The sequence below is a fragment of the Neodiprion pinetum genome, chromosome 1 (genome assembly GCF_021155775.2).
Source record: "Neodiprion pinetum isolate iyNeoPine1 chromosome 1, iyNeoPine1.2, whole genome shotgun sequence".
NCBI classification, from domain to species: domain Eukaryota; kingdom Metazoa; phylum Arthropoda; class Insecta; order Hymenoptera; family Diprionidae; genus Neodiprion; species Neodiprion pinetum.
In genome coordinates this window covers 28714109-28740926 of record NC_060232.1, presented here as the reverse complement: position 1 = coordinate 28740926, position 26818 = coordinate 28714109, and the positions used below count along the sequence as shown (strand labels likewise).

General features: G+C 35.4%; 4 protein-coding genes across 12 annotated transcripts; 2 read left to right on the top strand and 2 right to left on the bottom strand.

The window, feature by feature from the left end:
• Positions 1 to 27: 27 nt before the first annotated feature.
• On the top strand, positions 28 to 6855 carry LOC124212599 (zinc finger protein 346). 7 transcript variants are annotated; one of them, XM_046612799.2, is made up of 6 exons: positions 28 to 138; positions 1044 to 1268; positions 1408 to 1546; positions 1782 to 1811; positions 3087 to 3229; positions 3308 to 6855. In XM_046612799.2, the coding sequence occupies exons 1-6, from the start codon at positions 61 to 63 to the stop codon at positions 3473 to 3475; spliced, it is 783 nt and encodes a 260-aa protein (XP_046468755.1). In that variant the 5' UTR covers positions 28 to 60; the 3' UTR covers positions 3476 to 6855. The 7 variants fall into 7 exon arrangements, with proteins under 7 accessions (XP_046468755.1, XP_046468765.1, XP_046468775.1 ...); XM_046612809.2 differs by lacking the exon at positions 28 to 138 and adding an exon at positions 145 to 260; XM_046612819.2 differs by lacking the exon at positions 28 to 138 and adding an exon at positions 149 to 250.
• Positions 2795 to 8426, bottom strand: LOC124212542 (dynein regulatory complex protein 1). The gene is made up of 12 exons (XM_046612690.2): positions 8267 to 8426; positions 7755 to 8182; positions 7304 to 7412; positions 6822 to 7172; positions 6267 to 6664; positions 5866 to 6082; positions 5656 to 5782; positions 5312 to 5526; positions 4876 to 5018; positions 4649 to 4812; positions 4140 to 4528; positions 2795 to 4064 (listed from the first exon to the last, which is right to left on the bottom strand). Exons 2-12 carry the CDS (start codon positions 7880 to 7882, stop codon positions 4005 to 4007), a joined length of 2301 nt encoding a protein of 766 aa, XP_046468646.1. The 5' UTR covers positions 7883 to 8182; positions 8267 to 8426; the 3' UTR covers positions 2795 to 4004.
• Positions 7985 to 9859, top strand: RpL11 (ribosomal protein L11). The gene is made up of 5 exons (XM_046612718.2): positions 7985 to 8098; positions 8421 to 8564; positions 9136 to 9285; positions 9390 to 9537; positions 9668 to 9859. The coding sequence occupies exons 1-5, from the start codon at positions 8093 to 8095 to the stop codon at positions 9793 to 9795; spliced, it is 576 nt and encodes a 191-aa protein (XP_046468674.1). The 5' UTR covers positions 7985 to 8092; the 3' UTR covers positions 9796 to 9859.
• A 1457-nt stretch (positions 9860 to 11316) lies between these two features.
• Positions 11317 to 26811, bottom strand: LOC124212481 (zinc finger protein Xfin). 3 transcript variants are annotated; one of them, XM_046612553.2, is made up of 10 exons: positions 26355 to 26811; positions 20674 to 20811; positions 20339 to 20546; positions 19861 to 20254; positions 19194 to 19657; positions 18676 to 18998; positions 18202 to 18461; positions 17865 to 18135; positions 16721 to 16909; positions 11317 to 16393 (listed from the first exon to the last, which is right to left on the bottom strand). In XM_046612553.2, exons 1-10 carry the CDS (start codon positions 26487 to 26489, stop codon positions 12299 to 12301), a joined length of 6477 nt encoding a protein of 2158 aa, XP_046468509.1. In that variant the 5' UTR covers positions 26490 to 26811; the 3' UTR covers positions 11317 to 12298. The 3 variants fall into 3 exon arrangements, with proteins under 3 accessions (XP_046468509.1, XP_046468519.1, XP_068991008.1); XM_046612563.2 differs by having other exon boundaries at positions 16853 to 16909; XM_069134907.1 differs by having other exon boundaries at positions 19861 to 20248.
• Positions 26812 to 26818: the final 7 nt, after the last annotated feature.

The window sequence follows — 26818 nt, the reverse complement described above, 5'->3', positions numbered from 1 at the left end:
ATATTAGATTCTAATTTGTCCGGTAGATTTTTGTGGACATGATACTCAATGTAAGGTCTTATGACACTCAACCCAACGCTTCAGCCCAATGAAATTTTACTCGATACATTGACGCTGAATGCAACGCTATACACGCATGTACATACATACATACATACGTTTGAATTTTTGTTTTCCCGTACGTATTGATGTAGTACCCTGTAGTACCCTGTAGTACCCTGAACGGACAGAGACACCATCCCAGTGACAAGTATGCGCAAGTAATGAAATTCGCTCGTTCAATTGACGGAATAATGTGTATAAACCAAATTATTATTTATTACAGCAAATTATTAACCAACAAAAGTATATCCCCACAATTTTTAAATCCATTCACTTCATAATCAAATTGAAGGTTATTCGTTATACCAAGTGCTCGTTGTTTACCAAAATCGTTTTACCATAGCTCTGGTATTACGACAATATAATTGCAAAATGTCAATACAGTTATATTTTTCTGGAAAATTGTGGTTAACCTCATTTAACAATAAATACACCATGTGAGCAATAAAAACAACATGACATATTTTCTTTACGATGAACTCCATGCTGTAAACCTTTTTCTATGGCAATCATCTCTCTCAAACATTCAATACACCAACCCAAATCCCAGACTGTAAAGTTGGCTGAAATACACAAAACATAGATATTGTGATTATATGTGTATTATAAATGATGAAAAAAAGATGATGCGCCAAAGTTATACACATTGCAACTGAACTTGTGCTTGCCTGATTAAGTGTTCTCGCACGCTATGATTGATAAACAGCTGACGCTCAAACTTGATTTTTACTTTGGTTCGTTCACGAATCCTATTATATGTTGAATACAAGAAAACTATTGATTTTTATATTTATACTTCGTTTCCTTGAGAATTATGATATACCACAGATAATTATAAACACCATCTATCTCACAGCATTCTCGTTAGGCTATTCAGTTTGTTTTGATTCGAAGACACATTTACCTGTTGAAGTTTATTCTAAATTTGCACTTTATTACAGATATCACTTTACATGCACATAGAGGGAAATTTCAAGATGGCAGTACCTACAGAAAATGTAATAAATACACCCATTAGTGATCCAGTAACAAAAGCGGTGGTAGATAATATAATGGGAAATTTACCTACAAAGAAACCACTTGTCCGTTGTGAAGATTGTGACCTCTCATTCACCAGCCAAACAGTTCTGGACGCACACCTACAGGGTGCTCGACATGCCAAGCAGGTTCACATATAATTTTTCATTGGCACATAGCTTTAGCCTACACGATAAACCATCCAAAATATGTAATAGGGCTTAATATCATTAATATGGTTCACAAAAATGTATGCAAAGGTTGATTAAATATTCCAATTTTTCGCAGGTAAAATCCAAGGCTATCATGGCCGTTCTGGACAATACCAAAGTTGCTTTCACTAAGGATCAAGAAACCAATGGGCTGCGGTGCAACGTCTGCAATGTTTCCTTGAATTCAATCCAACAACTGCAGACACATCTGAATGGTATATCAAAATTTAGTTTTCCATCTTACTTGAAAAATTTTGGTTCAACAATGAATCATTACCATATTGAAAATAATTAGTTCAAATATAAAAAAAGCTTTTTTTTTTTTAAATAAAGATTATTAAATAAAAACAAATGGTAATTTGGATATATTTCTCAAGGTAGAGTGCTCTGTTATTAATTACACAGTATAATTTTTCTGACGTCTCAAATGTTTTAAATTTTGTTTCATAGGCAATCGTCACAAAAAGAAGGCTACAAAAGGTAATAAACCACATTCGCAGAAAAATTCCAAGCCTGATAGTTTTCGATGTAAGCGATTGCTTTACATGGACAAAGTGGAAGAGCGAAATGTCACAATTATTGTGTTCAGCTCGACTACTTTCGTTATTGCTTGTTTTCTTTTCTTAATCACGTTCGTTTTTTACTTATGTAAGAGCCTGGTCTATTCTAATTGACGCTTTTAGTCCTTCATTAATCAACATGTTATTGTACACTGTTCAACAATAATCAGACGGCCTTATTTAATATTATTTATTAATATTTTTTTGATGTACTGTTACTTTGTACATTGTTATTGTTGCTATAGAATATTCTAATAGACACTTTTAGTCCTTTATTGTACACTGCTCAACACTAATCAAACGGTGCTGTTTTGATATTGTATATTAACATTTACTTAATGCACTGTTATCTCTTACGTTGTTATTGTTGCTGTTACATATTCTATATGCTTTTAGTTCCTCATTGATTAACTCTATTGTACACTGCTCAACAATAGTTACTCGATAGAGATTAATAATTATTTATTGCACTGTTACCTGTTATATTAATATTGTATTTTTTTAACTATTTGTTGCTTCGTTTAATAATGCTTCTGCATGTATGTCTAGCTTTAAGGAAAAGACTGTATATAATCGTTGATTTACATCGCTATTTATAACTCTCATGACAATATGATATCAATATTTAGGTAGATAGGAAGAAATTAGATTTAAAACGAAATAAAACTACGGTTTAGCAAGAAATTTACTACTGAATTTACAAATTTTTTATGCAAATACCATTTATACAATTAAACTGAGTCACATGAGCCATACAAGATCTTTCCACATTATAGAGTTAATTTCATCTTTAGCGTTATATTTGAAAGAAAATTTCTTGATTCAAACATTTTTATCACGATTAGTATTGTGTATTATGTAACTGTTGCATACAATATCCTTCAAGAATTTTTCGAAGTGAAAGTTTCGATGAAGTGCCTTGAATTCATTTCCAAAGCAATTTACTAATCAGATCATAATAGTTCATCTACCCATTCCATTTCTCACATTTAAGTACTCAAAAATGATGCGTTATAGTTAAGACTTTAATATTTTACAATTAGGTAATTTCAAGAATAAGAATCAAAATAAATGTATGTATAATTGGACTATTTTTGTGGCATGAATGTAGTGCTCAAGCTAATTTATTATCACATAACACTGTGTACACACGGTTGTGATAGATAGATAGTGTTGACCTTACATTGATGCTTAGGTGGGTGGAATGAGAGAGAGGCATCAGTTGCCAGTTTTATAACACCACCGATTGCTGCAGGACCCATCTTGCCGACAAAAAGTACCTTCCTGACATGTGATATTTGCAACAAGTTATTCAACTCTCAGGGCCAATATGACGAGGTATTTTGAAATATAATGTGTTTATTAAATAGCTTACAATATTATAGTTTCAATTTTTTCTTTACTTTTTTTTTCCAGCACATACTGTCAAAAAAGCATTGCGCGAAGCTGAACAGTACTAACAGCCCAGGGAACAAGCGGTTTGTTCCCTACAGAAAAAAACAAAGGAGCATTGATAATTCTGTGTCTTACATGAAATCGCTATCGAACAATTTTATTCCAGATGGCTATGAAAATTATACATAAGTTGTATTAACTATTATACAAATTTTTGTTACCAGTTGACACAAGTGTTTTCAGTTAGTGTTTATGATATCATTGCGACCGTAATTCTTAGTTATGAAACATCACTCCAATAATAGTTTATGCAGCGCTTTTTTTTTAATCTGTCCCGTCCCATAAAAAAGAGACTAATAAAATCGAGATTTAAATATACAGAATACATGTTTTTCTAATTGATCATGTGAACATTTTTTTATCGATTTAGCAATTATATTAAAAAAATTATGGCTGAATGATGAAGAATGTATTAGAAAAAATTAGCAGTATAGATTTATTGTTATTATATAATTAGATCAATGTAGATAAATGTGAGAGCCAAGTTTTATGCAACCAATTAATTTCAAGTTGGGTGGGTAAAAAATTCAAGATGTTTGATATGATTGTGGTATTCTATAAACATAACTTTCTAAGTTATTTAAGCTTAAGTAGAAAATTTGTTACTCCAAAAGTCAATATAATTACTAGATCTCTGATAATTAATTACCAAATTTATTTACTCGATACTGCTATTTGATCCCAGTTCAAGTGGCGGTAAATTTAAACCATTTGCCGGCTGAAATAAGTTAGTAACAAATATTGTAAGAAATTTTAATATTCGTTCGTTTTCAACATCAGTTCATATTAATACCTTTTGCATGTAAGTCTCCAGCAGTCTACGTAGTTCAGAATTTTGTTTACGTAGCATGTTAGTTTCAGTATTCAGCTTATGGCGTTCTTTGAGTACTTCATGATACTTATGTAATCCTATTAGGAGTCCATCCCAGAGTTTTTCTTTCTTTGTAGGAAAAATATCTCTATAACGTCTCCAAAACTCTGTCACATCTTCGACTGACAAATTGCGTGACACAGTCAGTTCTTGATGACTTAACTTCTGTTTAAATGTCAGAGGCACTTCACCACGTTTAGCATTATGATATTTAGTCAAAAATTCTTGTAATGCGCGTAACACAAAAACAGATTGAGTCATAAGAGGATGATTCTTTTCGCAAACCACAGTTCTCTTTTGCATAACATCAACTGCAAGATACAAGTATTACAGTACCTCAAACCACTGATTGTATGGATAGTTTTTTTATGTTGTACATACGACTAAAATATAGTGGTAGAAACTTAGTGTAAATCATTTTTAGAACTAACCTTCATTTTCAGAGTCTGCGTTTATAGGTACAATGCAATAACAACTCCTCTTGCCATTCAAATCTTTGCTATGCGATGATTCAAGTTTAGAGGATGTGTCTGTCTTCTGATGTGGTATATTAGTCATTTCTTCATCTTCCTCACACGTTTTGGGATATTGATCACTATTAAAATTATACAGTTTTGTTAGAATATAGTTACAGTAAACCACAGAAACTAATAATCACCTGTCACACAAGTCCGCTGCTATCAATGTTTCATTAGATTGTTTGCCGATCAACGGAACAGTTGTACATGTAGCGCAGTACGTATAAGGTAAAAAGAAATTCATCATCATGTCTATGTCGGCCTCAGATTTGATTGACAATGCCTGAAATAAATCACAATTATCATTAGCAATCCGATGATATGTTTCTTTGATATTACTCTTAATACAAATACTGTGAACCTGTTTTGCCAACTATCTGGATATTAATACAATGATTTTTTGGTCAAACGGTTGTCAAAAACCAAACTTATTTTAATATTATTCAGGTCAAAGCCGTTTTGAATTTGTACTGCAAATTACCTTACAAACATTTAACGTTTAGGAAGGATCTAAAATACTAGTATAAAGTTTTAGATTTCAATAATTGAAGTATTAACTTATAGCCGAAAGCATACTTGAAACACACTGTCAAGCCTAATGATATTTTTGTCATCAACTGTGTATGGATTAAGTAGTTCTCGAAGCTGGTCTTCAATTAAAAATCCGGTATGATCTGATATCTGACTCAAAATGTTTTGCAATAAACGTCTCTCTGCATTTACTTCAGGCAATGAAGTGACAGCTATGTATGGGTCAGATATTTTAAGTCTTTCGTTCGCCTCTGCTTTTTCTGAAAAAAGATTTGCTCTTATTGATACTTGATTACCGATATTATTACGAAATGATATAGAATTCTGTACTGCAGCATCTAGTGGGTCTAACTAATAGATGTTGTAATTCCGTCAGTATAAAAGAATACTTTGATCAATTTCAAGGATAACTCCACGATACGAAGGCAAGTCTTCTTTAAGCAACAACGGTTTTTGGGGAGGTTCCCATTCTAGTTCCAATGTATTTTCGTAGATAATACGATCCACTGTCAGAATCTGTAAAAATAATTAGAAACGAAAAAAGTCTCATTTGAAACTTAAATAGGTACATAGGACTTTCTATACGTTAAATAACATACTTTGTTCGCCAGTTCACCAACTATACTTGCATTCATATCCCAAATTTGTAGATATTGTTTTTCATTAATTACTGTAAAATGATTGGACTTCTGCTCCAATTCTAGAATACTTTTATGAGTCTTAATTACTTGTTCTGTAAGTTTTTGTATTTCAAGTGTACTATTTTCCTCTAACTCTATGTAAGTTTTCTTCAACCCATTAACCGTGTCTTGCAGTCTAAAAATTTAGAAATACTAGAGTTTAGCATAATTTTACGTAAATTACCATTATTTTGAATATTTTTACAATGATATTATAGTACACAGAATTGAAGAAACCTTCTAGCAAAAATTGATATATTCGGAAACTCATAGACATAATTTGGGATCTTTATAACCAAGGTAAGACAACAGAGGCTAACTTATTTATTCTTCGCTTTTGTTGATTCTTAATTATGGTATTTTCATCTTCTCTGCGTTTCAGTACAGAGTAACTGTAATCTAGCTTTTCTATGTTCATTAGACACATGGATTTCATTTGTTGAAGTTCTTGTTGTAATTTTTGGTACTCAGTTTCAAACCAAATTTTCTGAGCTCTATACTCTTCCTGATGTTCAATCATAACTCTTTTCATCTCGACATCATAGTCACGCATTATTTGTTTTCTAGTCTCAACCCCATCTATTTCATCCTGATTACGTTGCTTGTATAATTGTTCCCATTTCTTGGCATTAGTAGCTAAAAGTAGCTTACGTTCTGATTCAATAGCTTTATCAATAAGCACCAGCTCACGCCGATAAGCCTTGGATATTGTATTGATCTATAAAAACAGAAAAAAACACAGATATGTCCGAATTTGATGTTTCTATCAGAAGCTTATGTTCTAAAAGGCATTGTGACACAAGATTTAACTAGGTTTCATGCTCATCGTCATTCAAGAATAAAATTTCACTAAAAGTTCTGAATGACGGACTAACTTGATTATCGATTCGTTCCATTAATAGATTAATATCATCATTTTGCTTTTGCTGATCTGTGGTAAACTTTAAATTGGTCTCTTCTAACTCCTGTTTCAATTTAGCAATCAATCGATCTTTTTCCGCAAGAATTTCAAGGCACTTGACATTTTGAGAATTCATTTCGCAGTGAATGTCAAGAGGATCCTTTGAGGCCAAAATACTTGTCCATTTTTCATTTATAATATGATATTTTTCCATACTTTGCTTCGCCTCTTCTTCCAACTGGCATAATAATATCCTTCGAATCTCACTTTCTTCATTTCTTCTATGTACTTCTCTTGCATCATTTGCAATTTTTACATTCAATATCTAAAAAAAGATGGGTCTATGCGAGCCTCTATAGATAATCATTATTACATGTGATGATTTAATTAATGCAACATATATATTTTATGAATCATTTTAAATTAAGATAACATGTCATCATTAAGGAAACTTACAGCCTCTTCACCTTCTAATATTAATTTCTCTAGCAGATCAGCACTAGTGTCGATTTGCTTCTCAGTCGATGATTTATCAACAACAACTTCCTCTTCCTCTCCATCTTGCCTGAAATAAATTTATATTATTTAGTAATATTATTATAGAGAACTACCAAGGAGAGAAAAACCTCGACGATTGTTTAGAATCCTAACAATTTACAGTGCGAATTAATTCTTTGTACCTCACAATGTAAGTTGATTTACTAATGTTATATGTTATGTCGAACCAAGGGTTTAAAAATATTTGAAAATACAGTCCTCTATTATTATGCCTAAAAAATAACAGGAATTGCAAATAACAGTGCAGCATAATTATCGACGAGTCTCGTTGTTAAAACGTGATTGTTAATAAATCAATACATCGAATGAATTGGTTGCTACGGAAAGTTAAAAGCACTATTACACAGACCTTTTGAGAGCCTCCAATCGTCGCTGAATGCGGAGTCTCCGTGCTAATTTTCGCTCGTTAGGGTCAGCGGAGGTAACTAAAGGTTCTTCTGGGTCATCGTAGCCTTCTAAGGGATTCTTTTCAGCCATAGATACAACTCGACACGATGTTTAAAAATGTCAACATCAAGTTTGAAGTTTGAATAAAGCACACGATAGACCACGCGATAGACAGAGTTGTTTAGATCTGAACGCCGGAACCGGAAGTACAAGTGATCATAGTCAAGAATTGCCGTCGCGACTCGAGGTTGCCAAAAGAGGTCTCCTAGTCGCTGTTCCTTAACCTTTTTTCTCTCCATCATGGCGGTGAGTGCACGTCAGGCGTTAAAATACGTTACAGAATCCAATAACATCTTCATGATCGGGTGTTGTAATGAAATAATTCACTCGCTAATCGGAAATCGACACTTCATTACCAATAATTCAATTAATATTCCCGTGAATATGGCGGTGATAAATACGATTTTCACATACCGAGTAGAGCGGTCGGTGTTCCAATCAACCATTTTTCCACGTTTGTTTTTGACTCGCGTGCAGAGCATCGTGATTAAAATAACCTCTTCGCACACATCTATCTTTAAGCCTGTGGGCTAGTAAGGATTTGTTGAAATGTTTAACATACTTTCAGGACGTCAAAAAAGTAGCGGAGAAAAAGACCAGAAAGGAACCAAAGGATGCGTCCAAAAATGTTATGCGTGAAGTACGAATTCGCAAACTCTGCCTTAACATTTGCGTGGGAGAATCCGGTGACAGACTAACGCGTGCTGCCAAGGTAAATTCTTATATTTTAAGTATAACATTCACATGAATATAATAACGCACATTATCTGGTATCGTAAATGTCTCTAGTATAAGTGATGTTTACCAGCTCCTTGAGCATGTGCCAAATAAAATACTTCTCATTTGCAACTCATGCCCACTTGTTGTACTGGGGATGTTACTTCAGAGGAGTTACATTTCTAGTTTTTCTAACACGGCGTCTATTCCCAACATGGGGTAAACTTACACAGGTCGTTCCAAACACGTTAACATGCTAACTGGTGAGAGTTAGCGTATATGAGTCATGTAAAGATCCTTCAAAAATGTTCTACTTCCTTATAGTTACATTTCATATACTAGCAATGTGGTTCTTACTTTATGCGTGTTGTTAACCTCAGTTAAAAGTGCAGGACATGCAAATATTTTGAAATGTTTGGAATTGGCCATGTGAATTCACTCTAGTAGAATTGACCATTGACCATAATGTTTTTCCAATGCAGTAATTGTTCTTCAGCTTGATTGGAACCATGAACTAGAACCTAATTTGATGATATCAAATTGATTCTTCTATGAAATTTAAACAGGTGTTGGAGCAGCTTACTGGACAACAGCCTGTCTTTTCTAAGGCCCGTTACACTGTACGTTCGTTTGGTATTCGTCGTAATGAAAAGATTGCTGTTCACTGTACCGTAAGAGGAGCAAAAGCTGAGGAGATACTTGAGCGTGGTCTGAAGGTGATTTAAATACAAAAAATTGCTTGGGTTGTTCCATTCTAGATGGCAAGAAGTTAGTCAATTCTGAAAATTGTCCAATTATAAACAATATTTTATTACCATAGGTACGTGAATATGAGTTACGCAAAGAAAACTTCTCTGGTACTGGAAACTTTGGTTTTGGTATCCAAGAACATATCGACTTGGGTATCAAGTATGATCCTAGCATTGGTATCTACGGTCTTGATTTCTACGTCGTACTTGGACGTCCTGGTAAGCTAGTTTCCATATTACGTCGTGAGATCTCAGTCAGACAAACTGCTTTAACTATCCTTCAATTTGTGAATCTAGAAATCGTTAGATTTGATGATTAACGTTTTTTCTTTTTTTTTTACTGTTATAGGTTTCAATGTAGCTCACAGAAGAAGGAAGACTGGTAAAGTTGGCTTCCAACATAGACTCACCAAGGAAGATGCTATGAAGTGGTTCCAACAGAAATATGACGGCATCATTCTGGCTGGTAAAAAGTAATTTACGTTTCCTGTATTTTGCTTTTGAACTACCTTAATAAAAACAAAACAAAAAGAAAAGTGAATCCTTGATTATCTTATTTTTCACCTTACTTCCATCCTGATGATGAAATACCTGAGTTCAACTTTTCATTTGATCATAAGAAAAGGATTTTAACCAGGTAGACGTAGATAGTTATTTTAACAAAACATCGGAAGTCAGACAGGGTCAGAAATTTTAATATTGATCCGGAGGGAAGAAGCGAAATGAATTATGCATAATGTGTTGATCAATTGTCATAGAGTGCAATTGTAATATATTCAGGGTAAAACGAATATTTATAACTAAACTTGAACCATATTCGACATTATTATACTAATGGATTCACTTCAATTTCACAGGTTCTTTTTTTAATCGATTTAAATTTGACTTGCATCTACGTCAATAGAAAGATTTAGATTTTGCATTCACTAAATAAGCAAGCGTCGACATTAATACAAAATTATGCAAATTAACTTTAGGCATTTATTTCAAAAGGTTTTCATTTTATATAACTGTTATGTTAGCAAATTCTAATGATATATTTTTATCTATTTAAATGATCAACTAATCCAATTTTAATTAACTAATGATTAAATAAACTTCATTCTCGTGCTTTGTATTATGGCTGAACTTAAGTAAATGGTTTGTTGATTTTTTTATACAAGTGATCGACTTATCACAATATACATTTCCTTAGATATGAAATTTTAAGTCTAAACGAAACAGTGTCATTATACAATAGAAAATATAGTATGACTGTTTTTCATTTTATCACAACTTAAAGTTTAATTTTATAGTTACTTGCCTCAATGACGGCAATATGCTATAATATTTACAGAGAACATATCCAGAAAGCATTTTCTACACCACTTTAAATTTTCATATTGTGACCCGTTCTTTGCAGTATTCAAGGTGTGAATAGTATGTTCAAAATATCTTAAGAAAAGCACAAATGAAATTAAGATTTGTAGAATTCTTATAAGCAAAGTAAAAAATCGGCAAGGTAAACACAACCATTCAATTTTTGTCATCCGTAGTCAATTAATTATGTAATTTGAATACGAAGATAAACTGTCATACTATTTAATAATTATTTTGGAATGAATACAATAAATAATATTGATGTTTCAGGCAGAATAGATAATCTATGACTAGTTTAGTAGACGCACTAGTAGAGAATATGTCGCGACTCTAGTTCATTATGATTCACGGAATCTACTGACAGGGTCAAGCAACGGAGAAGTTATACAGTGATATAGTTATATATTACGTTTGCACGTATAAAACAATTTGCCGTTGGAATACGTTAACTCGCTCGGATCCTGGTATATACTAAATTCATGTAGAATATGTAATATGTGTAGAATTTCATAAGCCTAATGACGATACAAGTATGTGTGGAATATTCCAGATTATCCAATCTGCCTGTAACACTGATATGTAAAATATAATATATGCATATATATATGTGTATGTATGTATATATATATATATATATATATATATATATGGCAAATAAATACGGACGTACTTGATTACGTATCGTCCTATTATCAGAATTACCGATCCACCAAGTAATTGGCACTTTGCAACGAAAGTTCGCCGAAAATTACAAAAATTATTCAAATTACCTCGTAACACAATATTATACAAATAACAGTTTAGTCGGAACTATGAATGTTACAATAATAATAATAACAACAATAATTACTTACAAACCCGCTATTCCTGAAAGGGTATATCCTCCACGAGCTATTAATAGCTTGTGTGGGGTACAGGAGCTAGGGAACGGTCTGTAACCATTATTATACGTTTAACCATTCAACAAGTTTGTGCTCTTCAAGCAAATTTGAAATTTTGCCAGATTTATTGAAACTTAAAAAGTTATTTCACTTGTATGATATAACAATTTCTTGATATGGCCTTAACTTGATATTGCGGATATTTTAAATTATTCTGTAGCATTTCGGATATTCATAGCACAAAAAGCATGACCATGCCTGTGCCACTAAATATTTAAGCCCTGAGTTTTGAATCCTTTATTTCCACAATTATATGTAACTATGTATATATAGGGTTGGGTTGAAAATAAAAAGATTGCTCAATTGTACTTTACCACTTGTGCTCAAGTTTGGTACTCAAAAAATGTCGACTTATTTTTATTGTTAATTTTGAGGCATTGGTACTCTATGATGTTGCCTAAAATAAGAACGTATTATGAGTAGATATTCTGTTTTGAATAATGAGTCTATTTTGGCCCGTAAGACAACGACTTTATTTCAACGAAATATTTTTGGTAATACTTTATGTTCGTATAAAACTCAGTGTGGTTTAATGCCCACAGAATTTTTCACATCATGATTAATTCCTGGAAAATAGATATATCTAAGCCAGAAAGTCATGATTTGTTAAAAAATAAATTGTTTGTTTTGGATTATTATAATAGTTGATGAATTTCTTAATTTTATTTGTACAGAGTAAGTTACGTCCTTGACACTTCTTCTCTTTTGGCACTGATGATAGATATCTGATCGTCTTCTACTGCTTCTGTATTATTTTCAGTTTCTATACTATTCTCTTCACACTCAATATTCTTCACTTCTTCAGAGACCTCGGAACTGTCGTCAGACTGTTGCATTTCATCCTCCTCGTTTAAAGTCACATCATAGTTATCTATTTCATATTCGTTATCTTCTTGTAAAATGTACTCTGTCACTTCGGGATTCGAATCTTCGTTGGGCAAATCAGAAACATTACGCTGTATTAGAATCTGATTACCATCAGCATCATTGGCGACCATAAGTACAGTTCCATCTAAATTAGGTATTTGCACAGTGTCTTCATTATCTACTACTTCCATATCATCACTTTCCTCGTTCGAGTTTTCATCAAATACATCCTCTGTAATGTCAACTACACTTGAAATTTCTGCCAAATTATCTTCCTGATGCTCATCACTATGTTCTACTGTTTCTTCATTATGGTTTTCACGATCTGATCTGTCGTCTATGTCATTCAAGGTGACCTCTTCGTTTCCAGAAGCCTCCTCATTTTCAGAAGCTTCACTCTCGACCTTTGCACCTACATCTTGGAGTTCCGTACTTTCTTGATCATTATCAGAGTTTAATCCCAAAATTTCTGTCAAATTATTCGTAGATATATTCGTATTTTCCATTGTGCTTGCATCATCTTCGACTTTTATCGAATAAGCACCTGGCCATGAGGATTCACTTTTTTCTATTTCATCTCTAATTTGGTCTAGTTCACTCACCATTGTCAGGCTCTCAGAACTTGGAGCTGTCACTGCTATTGGACTCAACTTATACTGCACTGTATCAAACTGATTGGTTTCCTCATCTTCCATATTAGTCTTCACAGGTAATGGTACCATTGGACTTAAAATAGGCGGACCCTCATCGTCTAAATAATCTCCAGGCTCTTCTTTTAAAAGTGCTTGATTTTGTAGTTCGCAAGGTCTTTCTTCAAATTCTCTTTCATAAACATTGTGTAATTGCAATTTCACTTCGACGTTTCGAGAATCGTGATCTTCCTTTTCATTCTCATTTTCAATTTTTGGACTTTTAATTACATCAACAATTTTTCCTTGTTCCTGGAGTTTATCTTCACCATAATCTTCAGTGTCCATGATGTTTGTCTCATTGCTGTCACTTAGAACACTTACATCGTTAGTTTCTTTTTCATTTAAATCATTATTGCTATGCTCAGAATCCTCGTCTTCGCTGTGTGAATCACTACTGAGATCTCCCGTGATTCTACTCTGTGTTCCAGATTCGTCATCTATTTCGTTTGCTTCCTCGCCATCATCTACGTCCTCTTCATTGTCAATGTCGTCTTCTTCCTCGTCGCTTGTATTGCCAGTACCAGCATCACTGTGTGAAACATCACTGTTACTGTCCTCGTGATTTTCTGTTACATGATCTTCTGCCTCAGACTCAAATTCTAACTCTTCTGTTTCTTCCATCAATGAATTATCTTCATCTATCAAACTGCCCTTCTCTTCATTATCATTTTCATTTTGTACACTTGCATCTATGTCATTACTATGATCATCAAATTCAATTTGTTTTCCTGTGCAATTTTCCAAGTGCTCAGTCAATTTTTCTCTGTCCTCGAATCCTTGTTGGCAATCCTGACACCACTCAATACCATGATAATTTATATGAATACTCATGTGCAACCATAATTTACTTCTTGCATTGTGATATCTCCCACATATTTTACATGTAAAGTTGTTTCCTTCGCCAGTCAGAATCGCTGCATGTGTTGCTGTCAAGTGATTTGCTAATTCCTCATAAGTCTGACAAAGTTTCAAGCAGACACCACAGGTAACGGCTGCTTCGACTCTGTGAAAACGAATCAGATGTTGCCATAGATGTTTCTTCGCTGGCCACTGTTTTCCACAAACTTCACATGCGCACTCCGTATTTGTTGATTCATCGTAAACTTTTCTAGAATCTTTACGTGGGTACTTACTGTTGGAATTTCCTTTGACTGAGGATATAGGCATTAGATCCGGAATAGGTTTTTGAGCTGAAAGTTGCATGTTTATGTCCTCAAATAAATTGAAGTCTGGTATATTCAAATTTGATTCGTTTAGAATAGGGTCAGGCTCTTCGTTTTTTATTTGATTATTGTTTTTCAAATGCGCTTCAAGAATTGAGGTTTGAAAACTATTGTTACTATCTTTGTTTACACTATTACGTTTTGTGCAAACGTTGATATGGTTCCAAAACAAAGTTTTTGTGCAGAACTGCTTTCCGCAATTTTTGCATTCAAAGTTTTCTCTCTCCCTCATTTTTCTTTTAGCACTTACATAATCTGTTTTCGATTTTTTCGACATCCTAAGAGGATTCGTATTATGGACATTTTGGCAATGTTGGGTCAATGTTTCATCATTTAAAAATATCTCGTGGCATAGATCGCAATCAAACGTGTCACTTAAAGGTCTCTTTCTTTTCAGCTCGCTAGAATCTTCATCGCATGCATCTTCTTCAAAGTCTAAATCTTCCGGTTCTTCTTTAACAAGTAAGTTTGCTGGTTCGTAGTCGTCTGGCTTGCCACTCAACGTCTCTAATCGATAATTGAACCCAGATAACTGGTCTTTTGGAACATTGTGAACATTAGCATAATGGTTTCTCAGCGCCTCATCTTTGGTGAAGACAGCAAGACATTGTTTACAAGTCCGGAATACTTTTCCGTGACACTTTTTTGTATGATCGAAAGCTTTCCACTTGGAAGCATACTGTTTGCCGCATACCTTGCAGGTATTTGGCTTTGATAAAATATGATTATGAACGGCCTCTACATGTCTCTTCAATTCCTTGGGATCCTTCATTGGAATCAAACAAACTCCACAAGAAACACCGATTTCATTTCTATGTAGAGATAAAATGTGCATTTTCAATTTGAGCTTATTTTCCACGGTGTCACCACAAAAATCACAGACATTTGGTGTATTGTGATATTTGTGATCTTTTTTATGAGATTCCAGATCTTCCCTGGTTCTGAATAATTTCTTGCAGTTGGTATGATCGCAAGTCAATTCAGGATGGTTCATATGATGAACTCTGTTGTGAGTCATAATACCTAACTTTGATGTTACTTCTTCATTGCAGAGGTGACACATATACGTACTATGATGGTTTTCTATGTGCTTTTGCAAACTGGCACGATCCTTGAATATCCTTTCACAAGCTCTACAGCGAGTTAGCAATGCCCCAGGATCTTTTCGGTAGTTCTGACAGCCTTTCATATGACGACGTAATAGATACCGTTTGTGAAAACCTTTGTTACATTTTTCGCAATGATGAGGAGTTTCGTCATCTGGATTTGGTGATTTGACACTCATCGATTCCCGTGTTTCTTTTTTAGTGTCTGGTTCATACCTGTGAATTTTTGCAATATGGGCAGCTAAATGTTCCTTCGAAGCACTTGTCTTTGAACAGTACTTGCACGTTACATCCTCATGTCCTTTATGCACGCGATTAACGTGTTTCCATAAGTGAGACGTCCGTCCGTAAAATTTGTTACATAAGTCACACGGGAACAAGCCGTGAATATTTCGTCTGTGAGTACATAATTCTTTTAAATCTGCAAATTTCAAATTAGAACACATTTCACAGCTCAAATTTGGATCAGGAATGCTGTAATCAATCCTGGCGGCGTCGGTAATTGACTCGAGAACACTGCTATTTATATAACTATCTACATCCAGCCCATGAATTTTTCTGTGTCTGGACATTTTCGACTTGTTCGAATATGGTCTACCACAAATATCGCAACTAAAATCTCCATTTGTAAGAGGCCAATGCTTGGCTTTTACATGGGCACTTAGTTGAATTACGTCAGGGAAAACCTTCAGGCAAACTCCACAAATTAAAGGCACGGTATCTGAATGAACGCCCATCACATGTTTCCAATAATCAACTCGGCTACCCCAAAGTTTTCCACATATTTCACAGGTATTCGGGGATGCGCCTTGAGCAGAATGATGTTGGACATGTTCATTGCGCAATGATCTAGTTGCGAAAATTTTGCCACAGGTGTCCCGTTCACACTAAATGCAACAAAAATTTTTGAATTATTATCATTATTTCGTTTTTGATTTCAAAAAATAATATTTGCATCGAATTTTTAAAGTAAACGAAATGAAATATAATGAATTTATTTCTCAGAGAAGATTTTTCACGAGCCTACTGTGTTAAGAAATAGAAACCTGCTTGTAATTATGTTATTAAAATTGTCTACACATTCAATTTCAATGAATCTCATCTGTAAATACAGCATCTATATTCAAGACAATATGAAATAACAAAAGTTGAACTTATTTGAAATTGAATACTATGCCATAGGAGAAGAAACACATGATAAACTAAAAACTTACTCTAATAGCAGGCTCATTGCTGTGAATACTACTGACATGAAGCCAGCGTTCCCATTTGCTTGGGTGAGAACTACCACATAATTCACATACGAAAAATAAATGATACTGTGCTCGATTTCCATTACCACTCACAGAACCAGTTCCGCTTCCATTGCCAGCAGAATCTCCGATTGGTGCCAGTGGTTCAGACTGAAAAAGGAAGTGACAAGTTTAATCATTTGCAATTTCGTTGTTGTAAACGTATCTCGGAATCAGTATTCCAACTGATAAATATCGCCTGAATACTTCACAAAAATACGAAATGTTATTGTAAAATTATGCTATATGATCCTTAAAAATAGATGTTTCTAAAAGACTAGTTGACCAATTCATAAAACAATAATGAACTGGTATTGGTCATACTACTCAATAGAATCAATGCTCTTTAAAGAGTACGTGTATTTTATTTGATCACATTGACATCACCACTTTTAGTAGTGCTTTATCAGTCATAGCATATATCTGCCTATTTCTTAGGACTATTTATTCTTATAGACTAGTACTGTTCAATTATGAAATAAGAACAATCTGCATAGAAAAACATTCTTTTACTCTCGGAAACAGCTAATCTGGTAACAAGACTTGTGAGAGGCTTGTGCCCAAATAGTCGTGATAATTTTTATAACTATGGTATATTCAGATATATAGGCTGATCCAGAACTATTGCCTTATCGTTTACCGATGTATTTCTCATAAAAGTCTGCGGCAGAAAGGTTTTTTTACTTTTGATAGGAAATTTGTTCTTTGCGAATTACAGCCATTTGAAATCCACGAGCTGCCAATCGCATTCTATTCTGCGCCATCAGATGCTACTAGATTAGCCAATTTCAAACAGCTGTAATACCCAAAAGACAAATTTCCTATGAGAAGTAAGAAACGTTTTAGTAGCAGACTTTCATGCGGAATACATTGGTAGCCTATGGGAGGGTAGTCCTGGTTAACTTTGTATAATTAGAAAACAGCAAGAATTTAATATATTACCCTCGAAACGTCTTGATTGGGGACTTGTTCAATAAATGCTGAATAAATTTTGTTCATCAATCATCATTTCAAAAGTTGAAAAATAACTGTTCATATTTCATAGTTTCATACCATACAATTTTACCTTGTGAGCATTTCTTTGATGGCGTATAAGATGATCTTCACTAGGAAATGACTTGTTACAAATATAACAATCCATTCTTTCACCTTCGTCACCATCAAACTCTAATGTCTGATCATTTGCTTCGTTACCGTTGAAATTTTCATTATAGTAATTACTATTGAGCTGAACAAAACCGGCTGGGTCATAGCCAGAGTCAATATTGTGTATGGAGACATGTGTTATTAATTTTTTTCTTGAATCATGTTGCCTGCCGCAAATTGTACAACTATACCTGAAAGAAGCAATGTACATATTCAGTGATAAAGTACTTTAGAACCAAATGACAAAAGAATCTTACCTTCGCTGTTCCGAAACGTGTAACTTAGACCCTCCATGGTACATATTGACGTGATTCAGCAGCTGAGTATTATCAGAGCAAATTTTCAAACACACGCCGCATGCAAATGCTGCATGTTCTTTATGAGTTGCTCGAATATGCAACCACAGTGAAGCACGATCATTGAAATCGCGAGTACAGATTTCACAGACGAAAACAGTTTCAATTTCAATCATGTTCTCCGGACTGCTTTCATGTTCTGATTCATTATCAAGGTTACCCTGTAATAATTCAATAAATAATTCATAGGAATATAATTGCAGAACCTATGAACTATCATGAGTTATAAAGGATTGAAAAACGGCTAAGAATGTAAAAAGTTAAGTTTTTGTGAAGTACTAAATAAACATCAACGAAACGTCAATTTCATCGAGTTCTAGCCATACATTTAGCATTGAGTAAATGAACTTCAATCTAGATAGACCTATAATATACCTGAGGGGACATCGAGGACTCCGAAATATCCCTGCTGTGGTCATGGGTTACTGTTTCTTTTGGTTTTTTGGATATCTGCAAAGCTGCAGATCTTTTCAGACATTTATCACTATCAATTATTGGACCCGGATCGACGCCATGAGATGCCACAATGTGCCTACTTAGTGACGACTTCAATGAAAAATCTTTTTCGCACAGGATACAAATAAAAGGTTTGTCAGCATCGTGAGTGAGTTCATGTTCTTTGAGACTATCCACAGACGTAAAGCTCTGCGGACAAGTCTCACAATACCACCTCTTCTGTCCATCTGTCTCACTGCTATCTGTTTGGTAATATAATGTTGCTGTTAACGTTTCACTATTATATCATTCATGACAAGTTGAACATCTGATTAATATTGAAGAAGAAGACGAAATATTAAAGGGTACGAGAATTTTTATAAGAATTATAAAAAATAAAAAAAAAAAATAAAAAAAATATGAAACAGACTAATGTGTTACGTTTTCGACAAATTTACCTGTTCTACATATTTGCTTCGGTTTTTGCTTTGTTCTTCGTTCGTCATAATCTCGTTTGAAATTCTCCTTCTTTGTCAAGGCTTGTTTAAGAATTGTTAATTGGGGATTTTTTGCCAGTTTTGCTTTTGCATCCCTATAATCTTTACCTTCATCGTCAGAGTCTAAACTTGACAAATCAGATGTGTCAATAACAGTCTTAGTAATTTTTTGCATAGAAATCTTGTTGGAAGTTTCTTTCTTTCGTTCCCCAGCGCATACCCGACTGTGCTTGTTCAAATCTGTCACATTTGTGTACATTTTTGGACATGTTTTGCACTGAAATTTATTATCTTGTTGAACATAGGGCAGCGGCAACGCAGGAGGTGGCGGTAAACCTGAGTGCCGCGCCTTTACATGCTCTTCCAAATTTGTTCTTGTCGAATAAATCCGTGAACAGTACCTGCACGTCACTGCTGGATGTCCTCTAGAGTAAATAAAATAACATGATTACAGTAATGATTTGAAAGAACTTAAAGATTACGAAATAATAATTGAGAAATAAATGTTAATTGACATTTAAGGAAAACACTCTTCTAATCCGCAAAAATATTTCACATAATGAACAAATCGTATGAATACGAAACTATTTCTACGTGACAGTTACCATGGATCAGACAATTAGCTCACCTGTGGGCAGTAGATACATGACCCCACCTATGTTTCGCAGTGGAGTATGATTTGTTGCATAAATCACATTGAAACGGCCTTTTGTACGATGTATGATCATCAGTGATGACCTTTTCTCCAACAATATCACCTGCTCCAGCATGAATTTTAGCATGCAGTGACAAGTGTCCTTTCGAACTAAACGCTTTGTTACATAAAGAGCAGACATAAACTTCGTGTTGTTCTGAAGTATGTTGAAATATACCAGATCCATTACTAGCCCCTGGAAGATTGAGAGGGTCACCTTCATCCACATCTTCAGTCACCATGGACGTCAGTTCCAAAAAGTCACTTGGGTTTGTTTCCATATCCATTTCATATTCTTCTGATTTTTGGTCATCGTGATCATCTGCACCTATCTCAGTATGGCGCAATTAGCAATATACTCAATGAGAGCAATGAAGCCAAAATCGTTTAATTAATAATTAAATTTACTCACCATCATCACTGACACCGTGATCGAGGATCTCTTCAATTTCATGATCTGCTTCTCCATCCGAATTCAACCTTGGTGGAGTTCCTAAAGCACCGTTGGGGTTTACTATGGGGGCTTCTGGAATGAGTATTGGCATATTTTCTTTTTCCTTAAGGAGTTCTGAATGCAGCTGATTAAACTGATGGCCGTGGTTTTGTGTTCCATCCCCGATCTTGGTTGTGCAATATGAAAAGGATTGTTGAATATGTTATTACACCTCTTTGTCAATTTATTACCTATTACACCGTGATTTGTACATAAGTTTTCAATTTCAAACAAAAGACAAAGAAGATACTTACATCACCGTGATGGGGCGGCAGATATCTCTCAAGTAGGGCCACTGCGTTAACGCATGCTGTTCTGAAGTCGTAAAAATTTTCCAAATTATACATGCACCGATAGCAAAGACATTTCGGTAGCCTGTCGTTTTCTGCAATCTGAAAAATGAAATAAAAATTAATTAACCAACGACTTTACCCTACACAGTTTTACAGTTTTTATCTGTGTATACTAGGAAGAGCGAACGTATTATACAAAAGTTCTCATTTGAATTTTCCGACTATGTATTAAAAAACGTCAGTACAAGCAGGTTCGAAATTAATAAGAAACAACTGGATTGATAGTAGTAAAAACTCCCTGAGTCCCAATTCATTCATGAAAGGACAAAAGAGAAAGTGTTACTTTACTATTTACTATGTAGGTCAAGGTATTTTACTCTTGAATGAATTAATTAAGTACAACAAGCACAAGAATTGAATAAAGCACATATTAAGGAGACATTGAATTACTATACACATGGGTTCATCATCCTTGGTTGAGAGCATTTTTAAAACAACTCTTACATGCATTAAACTGTGTCAAGAACAACCAGTGTTGCATCCAAATAACTTTAACCATAATCCAATTTCATGTCGTTAAAAAATTATAAACAAATAAAAATTCAGAATTGGACAACTTAGATTACATATATTAAATATTAGACAATTATAGGTCTATTGATAGAAAAGGATAGGACGCTGACGATTGATGGTGTTTTTTATTTATTAGAAAGAGTACAATTTCGAAAATTTTCAGGTGAGTTGAAAAATTAATGACGGAGCCAGGAATCGAACCTGGTATTTAGAGATGCTTTACCGGAGACTTACTCCACTAGACCACCTAGCCGCCCTGTTGTTTATTTATGTAACAAAAAAAAAAAATATTGCAGAGATGGATAACAGTATTATCATCGTACGGCAAATTTGTTCAACATATACTATAATCGAAAGTAACGTATATTGGTCGGAAATATATCTATATATTCTCGAAATCCAAATACACGAATTACCTTGAGTCAGCGGCGCACGTGACTTCTTTTACTTTCTCCCGATGTCTAGACTGGCACGATTACTTTACTTTTGCTTTCATTGCGAATAATTAAAAAAATTTCAATCATAACTTTAACTAGCTATACTGAGTTAACGAGGATAAATGCAAACAAGTATAAATACATAACATGCGTCTAATTTCGGCTTTTGATCAAGCTACTTGGAATTCAAATTTAAAATGAACTCCATGCAAAGCAGGGACACCGATATCCCACTTATGTTATTTTACGACTATTGTTTTAGCTATCCATCACCGCACGTTGGTGTATACGGAAGTGAGATTTTGTAATACCGCACGCATAAAAATTACTGTAATTTACCGCGGACGTGTAACTCGTGTGTAATTGACTCTCGCGTAATCGCTGAAACTTGCAATCGTCAATCGGTCTCTTTTATTCGGTTGCACAAAGATTACTATTAAATGAGCTAGTAACGTTGGATATACGATTAGACGATTAAGCTGCATCAGGCGCGGATGGTTATCGTGACAATCGTATAATTATTAGGATTTAACTTTGCGTCTGATGGATACGAGGCTGAAACTATCAGCCAGAATTAGCAGCCGAACGTTCTAATGTTCATTTGAATGAGGTAGTGAAGTCGCAAAATCCTAATTTTGTCAAATACTTTGAACCCCCAATACTTCTATAGAATTATGAGGATAAAACGGAACGGCATTTTTTTATTTCCAAAAAGTTTAACACGTTCGGCTGCTAACTCTGGCTACTAGTTTCAGCTTCATTCCGATGGATGTAATTCCTTAAACTCTATTTGGCGGAAGAAACGTAAAATTATTATGATGCTGAAACTAGATGAGGTTGGAATTAGTAACGTTGTTGTAGGGATGCACGTTTAGGACAAATCGTTACTTCACACCTTCAGAATTGTCTGAAATTGAGTAAACCACGATAAATAAAATACATTAATATTTGGAAAAGCCAACTCATTGAAAGTTATTCTAAAATTAAACAATAATGAAGTTTTCACTGATGTTTCGTTACAGTATCAGGGTTCGTACGCTTCTTGGAATCTTAAATTCCCTGAATTTTCCAGGCATTCCAGTCTGAAAATGGGATTTTCCAGTAACCTTTCATGAAATATGCCACTGATTAATGACAATTTTTTACACATTATCACTAATACCTACAATATCACTTATTACTATCTGACTATCAATTTACAAACAGTCTGCAATTTTCCGTAAGAAAAAAAAAAAAACGACAGAAGGTTCGGTATTAGGTAATATACATAGAATGTATGAAGTGGTGCGACGAAACAAAATTTCAAGTGGGATCTATTTTTTTATTGAGATCGACGGTACTTTGTATAAGAACGAGTTTATTTCTTCGATAGACTCAAAATTCCAGTCTTAATTTCGAAACTCCCTGACTTTTCCCTGACTTTTCCATGCTGTAAGAAATTCCCTGATTTTTTCCGGTTTTCCCTGTGTGTACGAACCCTGAGTAACGATACTAACTTCGGCTTCGTCAAACTAGCAGGTAATTCGGAATTTCAAACCCGCACCGTTTGGTCACCTCCTGTATCCATTCTACCTGTATTACCTGGAAATGAATACATATTGGATAAGAAAATGTGTCGCCGTGAAATACGTATTTCACTTTGTCCTCCGTACAATAAATGGCAATAAATCTTATATTCATGTCCGTACAAAACCAAGTACGTTAAGTTTGCGACTACACAGTTCCGCAGGTATCCGTGCCAATTTTCATAAAGGCAGGTAGGTCCTTAGATTTTCAAGGCGGGTACTTAGGTCAGGCCGGTCAGGTTTTATTTCAACCTAACGGTACTGTCAATGGGGGGACTCCAACGGGTTATCACGACCTGAAAGTTTCGTCGGGGTAGGTATATAATAATGCCGGCGTGATGGTTGCACCATCGAACGTGGGCATTTAATGCGTTATTGCGTGTGTAATGATATACTTATTGAAATACGTAGGGAAAACAATGCGTTAGTGATGGACATGCATGTATAAACACATGGCATGTATGCGAATGAGCAGAATGCACACATAGCCGTGCAGTAAGATTACGCAGCCGTCTTGAGCAGCAGACAAGACGACTAGCTCGGTACGTCCGAAGCCAGTTGTGCAGCTGCGCGAGCTGATGTTCTTGCATGGCTGCTCGAAGCAGGTGAATTGCAGAAAGCTTCGGATTTCGGAATGGATCTCGATACGTTCGAATATGCGAAATAAAATTACCACAAGACAAACTTACTTTTTCCTCTTTCCTGTCCCTGAATGATTTTCGCAAGACTTTCGTACACAACTGGCAATCAATATTTTCTAGCTACAGATACTTGTCAATAGCTATGTACGGCAATGCACGAAAAATATTTTAAATAGAGTTTGAAAATATCTCAAAATTGTACGGTCTTTATTTGACTGTAATTTCCAGAATAGTTTGTCTCGACTCTTTTCGAAGTGTGACAAATTTCCAAACGCTATTTATGATTTCAAACTGAAATGAAAAGTTCATGAATCGAAATGAGAATATTCCAGGATTTTTTCTATGCATTTGAAACGTAACGCTTCGTCGAGAAATGTTTAGTTGTACCGACAGAGAGGAAGCATGCCGTTTGAAAATTATCTCTGCGCAGAATCTAACGATAAGATCCCAACATTTGAATCGGAGTTGAGTTTTTCAAATGAGTCGAGGTGAGTTTGAGTAAATAATTACAGGCTTCTTGGTGCCTGGAAAAACTCTTGTCAAAGTAACAGTGGGAAAAAATACGAAGGAAAAGTCGCGCGTCCGTTTGTATACCGAAAAATTCGAAGGCCGTGTGTTGAAACAACGTACATAGTATTCATCTGCGAACGTTAATTTTCAACGATTGCGTCAAGTAAACCACGATAACAGGCGTCGAATGTTCATAAGAATAAGACAAAATAACGCGATAGAAGACGCGAGATGCGGGATGCGGGATTTTAACACGTAACAAAGCGAAATGCAGCGGAAAACTTGGGTAAAACGGGTAAAACCTACCGAGAGCATTTATCGCTTAGGAGGATGCGTCAGGGCTCAAGAGGCCGGAGGGAGGCTAAACGCAGAGCCGAGCTCTTAAGCCGACCCGACCCGACCCACCCGGGGACCCAGGGTTCGCTGTCGTCGCACTAGCAGACGGCCAACTTCCGCGAGGGAGAGGGCAGGCAGACACCAGGGAAAGAGGAAAGAGGAAAAGAGGGGACAACCGAGGCACCGGGACATGGCTCGTCTTCCACGTAGCCAACAACCGCACCCGACCCGACATACCTACTGCTCGAAGAACCAAGCTGTTGTGGACGCGAGATAATAAAAAATATACCACGAGTATCCTCGACTTACGTAGCAGACCACTAATGATGTTATTACACAAAGACCTTCAAGTTCGAGTTCTTCAATTTTCTTATAATTTTGATACAAGATATGTGTATCCACTCAGTAACTTGATGCAAACTCGGAATGTTAATGCATCGTGTATTATACTATGAATTAGAAAATGGAAATAAAAGTATGTTTAGAGTAATAACAATTAGCAGTAACATAGAGATTTAATTAATACGCAGGTAAATATTGTTTTGTTACTCCTTTTTTAAATCGTAAATCTAACACCCTGTTTCAATCGCATCGATTTTCATGATTTTCGTAGCATCTAATGTATGTACAGACGAATGTGTTTGTCGAATGCACGGGAGATAGCGTGCGCAAGGGTATAAGGGTGTAATCGAATGTAAACACACGTTTGAGCGTACCGTAAATTCGTGTAAAGTTGAAGCACATTGCTGACCACAACTTGAGTAGATTAATAGAATCGGTTATTGGAGTTAGAAAGAATCCCATATTGAAGGAAATTGAATTATCATAATAACCGTGTGTGAAAGCAACGAAGAATAAATCAACACGTGGAAGTTGAACGAAGCGATTAAATTAACCTTGAAAATTACTAGCTGACGAATAGCTGTCAGATTCGTAGGAGCAAAATGAAAATAGAAGAACAAAAAAATGTGTAACACTAACGTATACTCTGTTTGGTATTAGTCATTATTGTATCAACTATTGTAAATATAAACAAAATACATGCTGTGGCTGTATGCATGTACTACATGCAAGCTTGTGCATTCGCTTAAAAAGTCGACGGTCATTTCAGCATTATAATTATTGATAAAATTTTTTGTTTTCAATTTTAAGCATAAATTGTTACTATACATCGCAAAAATTGCCATTTCTTTAAACAAATCATTAGATATCCGTAGAAAACGAATGATCGACCATAAGTTTGGCTGAAGACTTTGTCGTATACGCGATCAACACGATTAACCGTCGTCCCGATGACGACGTGATCTTACACGTCGAGCTCCAATGCGCAAAATGTCGCCCGATCCCTAGCTTCGTAGACGTTGCGTTGAAGCTGCGAGAAAGAAAGAATCTCTGGGCGTCGCCGAGGAAGTCGTTGCGTTACGATACCTCTTGTAGCGAACCGGAGGAGATGCGAACGTGGTTAAATGTATAGTCAAGAACGAGGATAAATCGCCGCGTATAACATACAACGATGCCGTAGCGACGACCCTGGCACGGCCTCGATGGCGTAGGTGTTAACGAACATGTCTGGGATTTACCTTGAAGGGAAGGCAGGTCTGAATTTTGTCGACAAGCTGTCGACTCCGTCCCTCTTTACCAAAAATGTCCATTTTTATGGCGTCGTAGGAGGCGCAGAGCCTGCAGAGGTCAGCGTAGCCTTCCTTGGACTCCATTTTCCAAATTTTCTCACTGATTTTTCACAAAGCACCACCCAGGGAACCCGCGCACTCGGCGCCGCTCGTACAACTGCCGCGCGACACTCTTCCTCGCCGAGCCTCGCCGCCCACTTCACGTCACATTTTCACTGTTTCACCTCATACAACTAGGTATCGAGGAACTGCCCACTGTTCTACCAAATATCCAATCCTCACACATGTCCCTTATCTTCTTCTATCACTCAACAGTTAATGTTTTCACCGAAACTTGAGTAAACCGTGTTTATATCAGCGATGTGCCTACGATTTTCGAGCCAAGCCGCCATATTGTATACAGTCACTACAGC

Excerpts from the sequence above, each read along its gene's own strand:
- LOC124212599 (XM_046612799.2), top strand. The coding sequence starts at position 61 with ATGACACTCAACCCAACGCTTCAGCCCAATGAAATTTTACTCGATACA. Across the intron at positions 139-1,043 it reads ATGCAACGCTATACACGCAT|ATATCACTTTACATGCACAT; the intron begins GTACATACATAC and ends ACTTTATTACAG. Across the intron at positions 3,230-3,307 it reads CTCAGGGCCAATATGACGAG|CACATACTGTCAAAAAAGCA; the intron begins GTATTTTGAAAT and ends TTTTTTTTCCAG.
- LOC124212542 (XM_046612690.2), bottom strand. The coding sequence starts at position 7,882 with ATGGCTGAAAAGAATCCCTTAGAAGGCTACGATGACCCAGAAGAACCT. Across the intron at positions 6,083-6,266 it reads CAAAAGCGAAGAATAAATAA|ACTGCAAGACACGGTTAATG; the intron begins GTTAGCCTCTGT and ends CTAAATTTTTAG. Across the intron at positions 4,529-4,648 it reads CGCAGACTCTGAAAATGAAG|TTGATGTTATGCAAAAGAGA; the intron begins GTTAGTTCTAAA and ends TGTATCTTGCAG.
- RpL11 (XM_046612718.2), top strand. Across the intron at positions 8,565-9,135 it reads GACTAACGCGTGCTGCCAAG|GTGTTGGAGCAGCTTACTGG; the intron begins GTAAATTCTTAT and ends AAATTTAAACAG. Across the intron at positions 9,286-9,389 it reads TACTTGAGCGTGGTCTGAAG|GTACGTGAATATGAGTTACG; the intron begins GTGATTTAAATA and ends TTATTACCATAG.
- LOC124212481 (XM_046612553.2), bottom strand. The coding sequence starts at position 26,489 with ATGGAGTCCAAGGAAGGCTACGCTGACCTCTGCAGGCTCTGCGCCTCC. Across the intron at positions 19,658-19,860 it reads CATGTATCTACTGCCCACAG|AGGACATCCAGCAGTGACGT; the intron begins GTGAGCTAATTG and ends TATTTACTCTAG. Across the intron at positions 18,999-19,193 it reads GAAGCAAATATGTAGAACAG|ATAGCAGTGAGACAGATGGA; the intron begins GTAAATTTGTCG and ends ATTACCAAACAG.